Below are 12571 nucleotides of genomic sequence, written 5' to 3'. Positions count from 1 at the left end.
CAGGAGTTATATTTCAAAAATCTATCATAAATTTCACTTTTGAATGTTTTATTAAAAACCTTAACAATTTACACTATGTTTTGGTTTGAAAACAATAATCAAGCTCTGATTGGACCAATGGATAAATCATGTGATAAGAACTTTGCGTTGCAATTGGCTGATAGACAGCTTAAGCATGATTGATTTTTTAGAAAGTAACTTATCAAAAAATAAGAAACAACAAAGTTGAAGGATAATACAAGAAAGATAGATACATGTAATGCATCCAACAAATAACTGGGGAAAAAAAGCAAAATAACACGGAGATGAAAAACTAAAATTAAGAAAATTTTAATTTAGAATGGCGAAGCGAAAACCTCCCTTTGCAGTATCCTCTGTTGGAAGTATAGATCCCTGTGGGGACATAATGTATACCTCCAGTGGGTAATAACCTTCATTGGGGAATATGCCTCCATTGGGGAATAAACCTCCATTGGGAGTTAACCTCCATTTGGGGAAAATATACCTCCCATTGCAAAAAAAAAACCTGAATTAGCCAAATCGTTTGTAAGGCATAAAGATAAAATCAGGAATAGTTTCCACAGAATAAGTTTGTCAATCAAAACTTACATTTTCTCCGCTCTTGTTGTACACAGGTTGAGTAAGTGTTGTCATCATCCCTAACCCCTGTGGAGAGATAAGGGAAATAACTCTGCTTAGCATGAAGAACCTGCTAAGCTGGCTATCTCGGTATACAATCAACTCTTTGTGCATGCCTAAAATATAGGGTCTAATTTCATTCAACAGAAACACTCTCTTTAGTAAATCGCGGGGAGCCAGTTGCATGAAATGTACACTACATATTAGTTAGGTTGGTTACCTATTTCTGATCCTTTTGAAACTACACATTCTTCATGCTCTAATGATAACCAAACGCCCATAGGAAATAAAAATGAGCTATTGATTTTGATTTTACCGTTATACACCGATGTGTAAAACCAAAATGAAACTTCTCAATCAGCCAATGCAAATTTAACATCTACATGTATTCATAAATACCTCAGACAGTTTCTCTATTCCTATTGGTAGATAGCGCATCACGTGGGTGTGTATAAATCTTTGGTTATGACCAGTAAAAAGTGTTGAACATGGGCGTGACACGCGAGCTTGCACCTGTGCTTATAAGACAGTTTCTTCATTCCCATGGTCGAGAGCAACGGCCATGACGGCCGGGACAGTTGTGCCACATCACGCGATATGCGCGACGCACACAGCATTCCCTTATAAGGAGTTGTTTACCCGAGGGCATTTCATAGGTGGAGGGGTGTTGTGTTGAAAGAAATCATTGAACAATTATAATTTTTGCATTTATTTTACTTTTTGACAAAAAAGTGTTGATGGTTTTTGACCGAAAAGGTATTTATGAATGGGAATCAAAGTGTGTTGCAGTGGTTTTCAACTAGTGGTTTAAACCCACCGAGGCCTGGTTCTTGATAATTTACCTCGACTTTGTCTCGGTAAAGTTATTTGATTTGATGATTCATCAAACAGAACTGACTGAAAGTCTATGAAGAGTTGACTTACCAAGACGTCCAAGTAGATATCCGACCATTGGAAATGCTTCTTGCCACTCAAGACCATTGGACGACTCAAAACAGGGACATAATTCTGAAAAAGTAAAACGACTCAAAGTTAGAAATCATCTTTCCTCTTTACATGTATATGTTTTTGGCACTGTAAAAAAGGGGTGGCTTTCGGAAAACTTCTACCTGTTTTTTTCCCCTAATAATTGTTATTATACATGTAAACACTGGGATTATTGGGTTCATGTTGGGATTGAATAGCACCATTAAAGCCATTGGACACTTTCGGGAGACAGTATTGTCCAAGGCCCACACTTTTTGTATCACAACTTATTTATAAAATAACAAACCTGTGAAAATGTAGGCTCAATCGGTCATCGGAGTCGGGAGAAAATAATAAAAAAAAGTGTCCAATGGCATTAAAGCCTATTTCATTTTCTTGTATTTTGTGCGTGGGAAAGTTTGTCCAATTTGAACACCTGGTTTTCCAATCAACACACCTTTGTTACTGGGATTACATTCGACAACAAACTGGTTTTGTTTTTATCTTTAAAATATGCAAAATGAAGAATGGTGGGGGGGGGGCGTGGAGAATACAAAAGTTTGACCGCCACTTGGTATTTTTCCTGCCTGGTAAGTACATGGCCAGTCTTTGAGTATACAAGGTTACAAGGTCTTTACAGGAGTGGCTCATGGGATCACGTGATTTCTCTACAAAATGGCTAGGCGCGCTCTTTTGGGTGATATTGGTAGCGATATTGGTAGCGATATCCCTACCAATATCACATCCAAGTGAACCACCTTACCATTTTTTGTAGAGAAATGACACCCTGGCCGCTCACAGTCTTATGGACTACTTGATACAAATCTTACCAAAGTCGTGAGTCTCACTGCACCAAACGACTGAATGTTACTGTAGTAACCTGAAAGGACAAGAAACATTTACATATTATAATCCCACCATATGTAAAGCGTTCTTTCTCAATGGATGAAACTCGCCCCCACAAATGTAGCGATACGAACAACCTTGTCCCTGATCATGTAGAGCCTAACCTCTTTTGGGTTAAAATCAGATGCCAACCACTAAAAACATACAATACTTATACTGTAGCACAGTATCAGTATTTCAAAAGGGTGCTACTTCTAATCTCTGCATGTGCGGAGCCGCCACGAATAATCCAGGAATGCAAAATCTTCAGACCTCAAACATTGCTGCTGGTTTGACGACCCTTGATGATGATACTTTGAACTGGCTCTCGTCAGACCTGCCAGTCTAGATGACTTCACAACGACCAAAACAACAACAACGCACGAACGAACGAAGGTACAAACATATTCAATGGTCTTGAAACATGACACAAACTATACTGAAAGGATGAGATGCAAGAGAAAGAAAATGGCTGCCGTTTGATGACGGCTGTAACAAACCTTTGTTGCTGCATGCCATTTGCCTGACCCCGTGCTGTGGCACCAAAGAATCAGTTCCCACTTTGAATACAAAGACACGAGTCTGTGAAAATTGAAGAAAAATAAAGAGTGTAATCATCAGGCATTTTTAAATCTATCATCCAAACTCTGATGATGGTTTTCTATAACAAAGAAGGTTGTAGTAGCACTTAAAGGCAGTGGACACTATTGGTTGTTATTCAAAATAAATGTTAACATAAAATTTTACTTGGTAACAAGCAATGGATAGTATAAAACACTGTGAGAAACGGCTCCCCGTGGAAGTAACACAGTTTTTTCTGACTAAAATATTTTAATTGAAGTTGAGACATTAAAGCATCTGAAAGCACAGGACTTGTGCGAAAAGGGTGTTTTTTTCTTCCATTATTCTCTCGCAACTTCGACGACCAATTGAGTTCAAATTTTCAAAGGTTTGTTGTTTTATGCATATGTTGAGATGCACCAAGTGAGAAGACTGGTCTTTGACAGTGACTAAAGGTGTCCAGGGGTGGGTTTCACAAAGAGTTAGGACTAGTCTTATCTTGAGTTAGGACCAGTTACTCGTCCTAACTTAGCACTATCCATGCAATTTGTATATCTCCTAGGACTAGTCCTAAATTAGGACTAGTCCTAACTCTTTGTGAAATCGACCCCAGTGTCTTTAAAGACTAACTCATTACATCAAAATTGCCAGGGTGTCCGGTGCTTATGCTGTGGCGCCCTTTGCAAAGTTCCATTAAAAAAATGTGAATTTCCGTCATAGAAGTACCCCTTCCAGAAGGAAGATGCTGTTCCGCTTGAAGAGGGAAATTCAAGGCCTGGAGGTGATTTTCAGTTGGTTAATTTTTTTGAGGGGGGGGGAACTTTAAGAAATACTGTAACTAAAGAAATTTTGGGGAGAGGTAATTTTAAATATTTTTTTGTATGAGTATTTATTTATTTCAGTTTTTTTTTTTTTTTTTTTTATTTTATTAGTATGACTAATTTTTTAAATTATTTATTATTAGTTTTTTTTTTTTTTTGGGGGGGGGGACTTTAAGAAAATATTTCATTAAAAAAGGACTTTGGGCATTGGGGAGAGGTTAGTTTAAAAAAATGTTATCATATTTATTTAAGTTTTTTATTTATTTTGTATTTTATTTATAAGTATTAATAATGTTTTATTTTTTTATATTTTTTTAATATTTTTTTTGGGGGGAGGACTTCGGGAATGAATCTATAAGAATCGTACCTTCACCGGATCGTTCCATTTTTTGAAAGTCTCCTCCTCGTCCATCTCTCCTCCGTCAGTGAAGATGAGGATGACTTGATGACACGACGCACCTTGGTTCTGATTCTCACGCCCTCCTTCCTCAATCTTTGAGAACTGAGCATCAGTAAGAAAAGAAAAACCAAAAAAGAACTTAAAGAATTTGTTTTAAACTTCTAGTTTAGAATTAGCACTAGAGCTCACAAATTAGGCCTAAAAAAAATATATGTTGGATTGCCCTTTCACCCGATTTTTTGCTTTGGTCGTTCTTTTTTCTTTTTTAGATGTCAAAGAACGCCCAAAACTGCATAAACATTTCCTGAAAGATCAAGTTGGCAAGCAAGCAAGGTATTAATCATCTTATACATCTCGCTTCAATCACTCTTTTTGCGTCTTTATTTTGGCCAATTCCTTCAAAAACAATTTCCAATTTTCATTCACCGTGTTTTTCTGTCTGTTCAATAAACGAGTGATACCAAATATGGGCATTACTGGCAACAGCGCCCTCTGTTGTTCAATGGAGTGTTTGACTGGTTCCTTGTGAAAGCATGACGTCGGATAAACAGGAGTGTGGTGTGATATGTGACCATAGAGCTATGACACAGGCTCACCCAATCCGTGCGTGTGAGGGAAATCGACCTACATTTTGTACGTTGCGTTTTTGTGAACGTTGAAACCACGACTGTTGCACTGGATAATTATTACTGTCGACCGTAAGCAGTCGGCCAAAAACTAATATTTGTGTCAAATCTACCATTTTGAAAGCATAAAATATTCATGAAATCAAAATTCGGAAGTAAAAAAAGGGGGGGGGGGAAAAAAACACAAATAAAAATGTTTAAAAAAATGCGATAGAGATTTTGCTTCTTTTACGGTCGGTCGGGATAGGGCAATCCAACATATTTTTTTTTAGGCCTTACCAAAGGTGTCCAGTGACCTTACCTTAAAGCAGTTAATACAGATACATGTACATTCAAGCTATCATATTCTTTAAGTTAAAGAATTGAGTGGAGACTCGGCACAAGTGACCAATGACTCGGACTCGTCCTATTCGACTTGAGAATTGGGCTCAATCCAAGGAACTCATAACTCATGACTCGAAATCAACCTACAGGTACATGTAGGTGATTTGACCAATAATGCCACTTACGTTCTGGAACGCCTGAAATGCCTTCTCTAGACCAACTTTGAAGTTTGCTTCGCCAGATGCCTCCAGCTCCTTGACTTTTGCTTTGAGAAGCTGCAAAAGAAACAATTTCTTTAGTAAGGAGACCAATTGTTTTTAAGGTTTTCTGTGCATTTTTAAACCAAGTATCAAAGCGTGATACACTATCACTGTCCATTTGGGCTCGCGCATTCACTCCTCATGCGGAGCACTGACAGCCATACGGACACACAGCTTTTTAATTGTTCACGTCAGGTATACCCATTTCCTCCTGGAACACAAGTGTTATGAGCGGGATTCAAACCCATACTCCGATGTGGTGACTCATGGCCGAGAGGTTAAAGCCATTGGACCCTTGCGGTAAACAGTATTGTCCAAGGCCCACACTTCGTGTATCACAACTTCTATATAAAATAACGAATCTGTGAAAATTTGGGCTTAACCGTCACCGGAGTCGGGAGAAAATAACGAGAAAACCCACCCTTGTATCTGTGCGTTTCGCCGTGTCATGACATGTGTTTAAAATAAATCCGTAATTCTCGTTAACGAGAATTGATATTGTTTTACTGTTTTCTCAAAAAGTAAAGCATTTCATGGAATAATATTTCAAGAGAAGTATTTCACCACTACCTTCTGTAAACCCTGTAAGTTATTTGTAAATCTGTGAACTTTTTTTTCTTTTTTTCTGTACCGAAAAGGTCCAATGGCTTTAAGAGCACCGAGCTGAACTTCTGGCGTTTCTGATCAGCAGAGTGTGGGTTTGCGTCCCGTGGCAGTTGTGCCCCTTGAGCAAGACGCATAAGTGCTTCGTCCTTAAGTTCATGTGCAAGAACCCAAAACACTTATGGTGGTACGGTAAGGTTAACCCAGTTGTGTCTGGTTCAAATAGCAAGTATCCTTGTTCACAGGTTTCCTTGGAGCTACAGTGATTAACTTCATTTAATACTATTAGGCATCCTTGGTTTCATTACCAGAAATATAACGGCAGGCCTAGAACTTCACTCTTGAAGGGGCACAGCAATTTTCCTCTTGTTAGGGGCACCTCTTGTCAGGAAAATGTAATTTATTTTTTTATTTTCTAATTTTTAATGCAAGTCGCCAAAAACACAAGCCCTGATGAAGGCCACTTCAAGGTGTGGGCTACAATTATTTTATTCCAGAGGCCGTTGCCACCTACTCCTAGGGCTGAAACAGCGTTACCCCCTTCACAGTCCATACGGATGTAGGCTTGGGTATTGGTACTTTGCAAAGGGCACCACAGCAAAAGCACAGGGCACCACAGCAATTGCTGTGGGTGCTGTGGGTTCTTTCGAGGCCTGTAATAATTATCATGATTCGGCCTTCAGTGCTTTCAGTCTGATACCCTACAAGGCTCGGCTACATGTACATCACTGTTTTAAAGGAACACGTTGCCTTGGATCGGACGAGTTGGTCAAAACAAAAGCGTTTGTAATCGTTTTTTATAAAATGCATATGGTTGGAAAGATGTTATAAAAGTAGAATACAATGATCCACACAAGTTTGCCTCGAAATTGCGTGGTTTTCCTTCTACTGTGTGAACTAACATGGTCGGCCATTTATGAGAGTCAAAATCTTGACCCCCATCAATGGCCGACGTGTTAGTCGACGAGGTTAAAGGAAAACCACGCAATTTCGAGGCATGTTTGTGTGGATCATTGTATTCTACTTTTACAACATCTTTCTACCCATATGCATTTTATAAAAAACGGTTACAAACGCTTTTCAAAGACCAACTCGACCGATCCAAGGCAATGTGTTCCTTTAACACTGCAATTCATCAGCTTGTAAAGTTACTTAACGGATTCGGGTACTTTTTCAAAATGTCCACAGATTTACATTAAACTTACAGGGTTTGAAGATAACGATAGTGGAAAGCTTCCCTTCGAATATTACTAACTAAGGTTGTTTTTGAGAAATGAGTAAAACAAGTCACAAAATCAAGTTGGTCTCATGAGACCAAAATTATTTTAGCATGTAAAATCCCCTTAACCAGTTATGATATTATACCAAAACCATAGCATAACTGGTGTATACGCTTTTACATGCTAAAACTGAGATGAAAATTATTACTTTTACTCATTTCTCAAAAACTACAGCACCTCAGTAAATAAAATTTCAAGGGAAGCTTTCTACTTTCATAATCTTCAAACTGTAAAAGTTTATTGTCAATCTGTGGCCATTGTGTTTTTTGTTAGATAAAAGTACATAAACCCATCAAAGGGTCTATATTATGTACTTTTTGCAGAAAAAAAACACCGTGAAGTGTCTTACATGTCATGCATGTACTTACATTTTTGTTACGAAGATTGGCCTGCTTAAATGTATCAAAACAGCTGACAAAGTATGCGCTGGAGTTGAACTGTGAACAAAATTAGGAGAAGAGGGTTTGATGAAATCAAGAATACATGTAGATCATTTTCACGCTAAGAAACAAAAATGCTTTCAATCTATCAAGTTTGACTATCGTTTAAACATAAAACAGTTGTCATAAGATCAACCAAACACGACAAGAGCGGAACTAGAACCTGCGAACCGTACATTCACAGGCCAGGGATGTACTAACTGAGATATCTAGCCAAATGTTGGCGGTCTCCCTATTTTGTCAATATCTTTGTTCAAATGCCAACATAGGGCTACATGTACAATATGTCGCTCGACCATTCTAGTCAAATTTATTTGTTCAATATTATTTGTTGAGCTTTGAAAAACCTCACGCATAGCTGGCCTCTGGACTTGACATCTCTGCATTTAGAGATAATCTTTACATGATGTTACAGCAAACCTTTTCTATAATAACAGACAAACAACAAACTTTTGTCTCAATATACATGTAGTTTATGTCTAAAGACAGCAACAAAAGTAACGCAGTTGTTGTAAAAGCACTTATAATTTTAAAACTGGTTAATTTTGAAACTCTGATTCAGCGTGAAGCTAATAGCGGAAATTTTGAAAAGCTGTTCTTGTCTATAGGAGTTACTGCAACAATAGAAATGGGCACTTTTCACCTATAAGCACATACCGCAACAACAATACTTGACCGATTGTAACAAACCAGGTGTCAAAATCACTGTAATTAAAGATTTCCGCTTCATGTTTTCACTTTTAGCAGATGAGCAACAATTTTAAAATTATAGATGTTTTCAAAACAGCCCTGTTACTTTTTTTTGCTGTCTTTAGATTTAAAGGAACACAGTGCCTTGGATCGGACGAGTTGGTCTATAAAAAGCGTTTGTAACCGTTTTTTAAATAAAATACATATGGTTGGAAAGGTGTTTTAAAAGTAGAATACAATGATCCACACACATTTGCCTTGAAATTGGGTAGTTTTCCTTTTATTGTGCGAACTAACATGATCTGCCATTTATGGGAGTCAAAAGTTTGACTCCCATAATTGGCCGACCGTTTGTAAAAGGAAAACCGTGCAATTTCGAGGCATGTTTGTGTGGCTCATTGTATTCTACTTTTATCATATGCATTTCATAACAAACCGTTACAAATGCTTTTCAAAGACCAACTCAACCGATCCAAGGCAACGTGATCCTTTAAATTGTACTTACATAAGCCACATTCACAAAGTCATCATTGCCAAGTGTATCCAATGCCTTGGAAACAGACACCTTGGTGATCTCTAACGTCATACCGTACGTACTGCCACTCCTAAATCAAAACACCACATGAAACAGTTGTCAAACGAAAATTGCTTCCCTCTCACAAAGAGGGACAAAGGTTACTTGAGCTCATGCTAATAATAATCCTTTTCTAGCTATTATGTAATAACAAAATACCAAAACTTCCTCCTTTTGTTATACACAAGAGTAACCACTGATCAAAAGGCTGCCAAAGCATTAATTTAGGGGCTAATCATCCTTACTCACAGCTAAGAGCTGAATTGCGAAGGGTGCGGCTACGTGTTCGAGAAGCAGGCATGCAAGGGCGCCTTTGGCTGCCAGCCACATCAACCCATTATGACCACGGAGCACAGCCAAGATTGAAAGTGATTTTTCCCATCGTTTTTATAACGCCCCCATAAAGATTTGTGACCTTTTCAGCAATGCATTTGACTAAGGTTTGGCCAATTCACTGTACAGTGTAGAGGCATTCAATATTTTCTCAAAAGAGAACAAAAAATCCCTCTGCATTTCATGAGAAGGCTGTCAGGCTGTTCATTTTTCCGGGGAAAAAACACATATCAGAGGCCTGATGAACACTTTATACCATTATGACCATTGAGAAGTTGTAAATTAGTGAGTTGTTACATTGTACATTTATATGTCTTGACCAATATCCAACACCTTAATCTTTTCATTTCACAGCAATTCTGAACTAGAAACCTTAGGGGAAAAAAACCTGGATCTGTTTCTACACAAAGAAGCTGCTCAAACTAGGTAAATACAAAAAAATTGTTGACAAATATTGTTTGTTTTTTACTACGACGTAATAACTTACGTGTCTACAAGGATCATGACGTTCTTTGGAGAGCTGGCTGCCTGGATGTACCTGTCGATTAACGGCATTTCAAAATTCCTTTAAAATATATGTCCCTGCGTGACAATTTGGGGGAGGGGGGAATTCCTTATTTGTTTTGTTGACTTGGAATTTATGCGGCAATAATGGAGGCTGCTGCAAGTGCTGATTAAAAAAAAGAGTTTTGAAATCATCGCTTGAAAATGTTTTTTTGATGAATTGAACAGAAATTTATTGGCTAACATGGCTAACCACAAGCTTGATCAATGTCCATCACACAGTATATTGCGAGGTAACCCATATCTGCTAAGCATGAATTTGGTGTGCTTGAACAGTGATGAATAGACCCTATGAAAAAGGAGTGGGTGGCAACAGGATTAGGTTTTGCGGGTTCTTAATTTTCGTATTGTAACTTTGAACCCCTAAAACTTAAACTTATTCAAAACTGACATGAGCAAGCCACAAGCACAACATATTGAGTTTAGGAAATGTATACTTACAAAAAAAAAAAGTACATCAAATAACCATGTAATTTATATGAAATATGGAGTATGAAGAAAACATGTAGAACATGCAAGTTTGTTGGTGAGAACAGAGAGGATTATTACCATGTATTAGTGAAAGTCAAAAGTGTACACAGACTCAAGAAAAAGGTAACGGTTTTCAACAGGCAGGTTAAACGATCATAACTGTATGTGTACATACCTACCAATTGGATGCTTCAAAGAAAGGGGTGTGGTTTGAGGCGGGGGGGGGGGGCATGCAACCGGAACACGTTACTGACACAAGTATTCTGAGACTCAACGAGTGAATTTGATGTAAACCCCAAAAATGCAATTGACATAAACCAAGGTCATAGTTCACAAATGCCATCCCATCGTGCCTAGAGGTACTTTCTCTCATGCTTTGGCCCCAAAGAACTTTCATGACTTTATGCCAAATTTCAGCCGATGCATCAAGTCTTCCAGCTTTAGAATTTGTCATTTTAATTTGATTTTATTTCCAACTTGGAAGCTATATGTACTCAAAGTGCCCCCTCTGTTGACGAATGGAAGTCAAACACTCCTTATCAGACAATTACACCTTGCACCAAGACTAGCCCCACTGATGCTGATGCAGAGTTTTAGTCGAGTAGATAAAGCATCAACATGGTCACATCTCCCCACACCCCCTCCAAATCTCTTCCAAACACCCCCACCTACATTTCCTTACCTTACAATTGATGACTCATCACGCACAAAAACTCAACACTCAGACAGAACCTAAACATACATGTACAATCTAAAACTAGGAATCTTCACTTAAACTCACTTACACCATTTCAAACAGGTGCGCCAGAGTCCCGCCGAACCAAATAGGTTATAAGCAACTCTACATGTACGTCGACCAAAATAACTTACCTTTGCTCGGCTCATGACAAGAACAACGTCTGAAACAGTCGATTTCTAGCACATCCAGTCGCTCCTAACTGTTTGACGTTTAACTTTTCATGTACTTAATTTAGAATTTTGTTTGGCGTGACTCTGGAGTGCCTATCTGAAACGGGACTTTATCAAACACACAAAGCAACTGGAAGATCTGATCAAGAATCGTCTTCCAGCTCCTCCACAACATGCCGGGCCATCTCTTTGGAACAGCCTCCAACTTCACCTCAGACAAGCAGACACTTGTTCTCAATTTAAAAAAAAAAATCTCAAAACCTATCTATTTCGGAAATCATAGCCTTGGCCGGAGTGTGTCTTTGTGGGGAATTTTGTTTCATTGTGAAAAAGTCATCACAGCTGTTTGTATGCTATAGGGAAAACAGCTTTATGGAATTAGACTTGTGCGTTTTGTGATGCAATCTGTGAAAAAAAAAATGCAACTGGTAAAACTAGGAAAAAAGGTACCAACAATGTTAAACTGGGTCCCGACAAGGAGATTCTTCAGAAAAGAGAATAATTGAACAACATTAGCAAGTCCCAACAACTCTATGTGCAAAAGTTTTTGCGCAAGGAGTATCATTCTTGACTGACATGGCGCACTAGAAATTTTCAATATTTTTCTTATTTAAAACTAGTCCCCCGAAACTAGACAACACTCGCACTCAACCCCTCCGACACAAAAACCTAAACTCTGAATCTTTACACAAAAACTGCCACAAAAAAACAAAAACAGTTGTAAGGTTATTTCAACCATGAACCACAAACTAGTAAGTGTAGTTGCTACCAATTCTAATCACTATCACTACAGGTGCTGTGAAGAGCTACACAAATACACACACTAGAAGCAGCAGCAGAGTTCTCCTCAAACGCGATCCATCAACCTCAAATGAGATGGTGTTCTCAATCACGGCACGCTAATGCAACATAATGCAACATTAAGTTTAGCATGATCGCTCTTTGGAATGCTCCAGAGAGTAGTGAACCAAAGTGAACATGGCGGTATTCAATCCCTTTTTGAAACTGTGGCTTTGGCCCCTGGCTTAGCTCCTGCTGATGTAAGGCAGTGACCGCCTGTAAGAAATCCAAAACTAAAAGCATACTATTTTTTTCGAAATAACTGCAAATCCTAAGCTGGAGCCAAGCCGTGGTTTAAAACAAAAATGACATTTGAAAAAGTACAGAATTGGCAACTATGGACAACATTGCTAGAGCAGAAGTCCCACCACTAGACCACGGAGCT

At 38.4% G+C, this 12571-nt stretch overlaps 1 protein-coding gene across 5 annotated transcripts in view; it reads right to left on the bottom strand.

Moving 5' to 3' along the window:
• LOC139952991 (voltage-dependent calcium channel subunit alpha-2/delta-2-like) overlaps positions 1-12571 on the bottom strand; it is a 90291-nt gene that overhangs the window by 59211 nt on the left and 18509 nt on the right. For all 5 annotated transcript variants that reach the window (XM_071952375.1, XM_071952366.1, XM_071952385.1 and 2 more), the window contains exons 8-16: positions 9890-9940; positions 9001-9100; positions 7734-7802; positions 5408-5497; positions 4240-4374; positions 2991-3072; positions 2436-2485; positions 1564-1647; positions 610-666 (exon numbers count right to left, since the gene is read on the bottom strand). In XM_071952375.1, the coding sequence (XP_071808476.1) occupies positions 610-666; positions 1564-1647; positions 2436-2485; positions 2991-3072; positions 4240-4374; positions 5408-5497; positions 7734-7802; positions 9001-9100; positions 9890-9940 (718 nt within the window). The remainder of the gene's footprint in view (positions 1-609; positions 667-1563; positions 1648-2435; positions 2486-2990; positions 3073-4239; positions 4375-5407; positions 5498-7733; positions 7803-9000; positions 9101-9889; positions 9941-12571) is intronic.

Source organism: Asterias amurensis, chromosome 2 (genome assembly GCF_032118995.1).
Source record: "Asterias amurensis chromosome 2, ASM3211899v1".
Lineage (NCBI taxonomy): Eukaryota > Metazoa > Echinodermata > Asteroidea > Forcipulatida > Asteriidae > Asterias > Asterias amurensis.
This window is presented reverse-complemented; position numbering and strand designations above follow the sequence as displayed.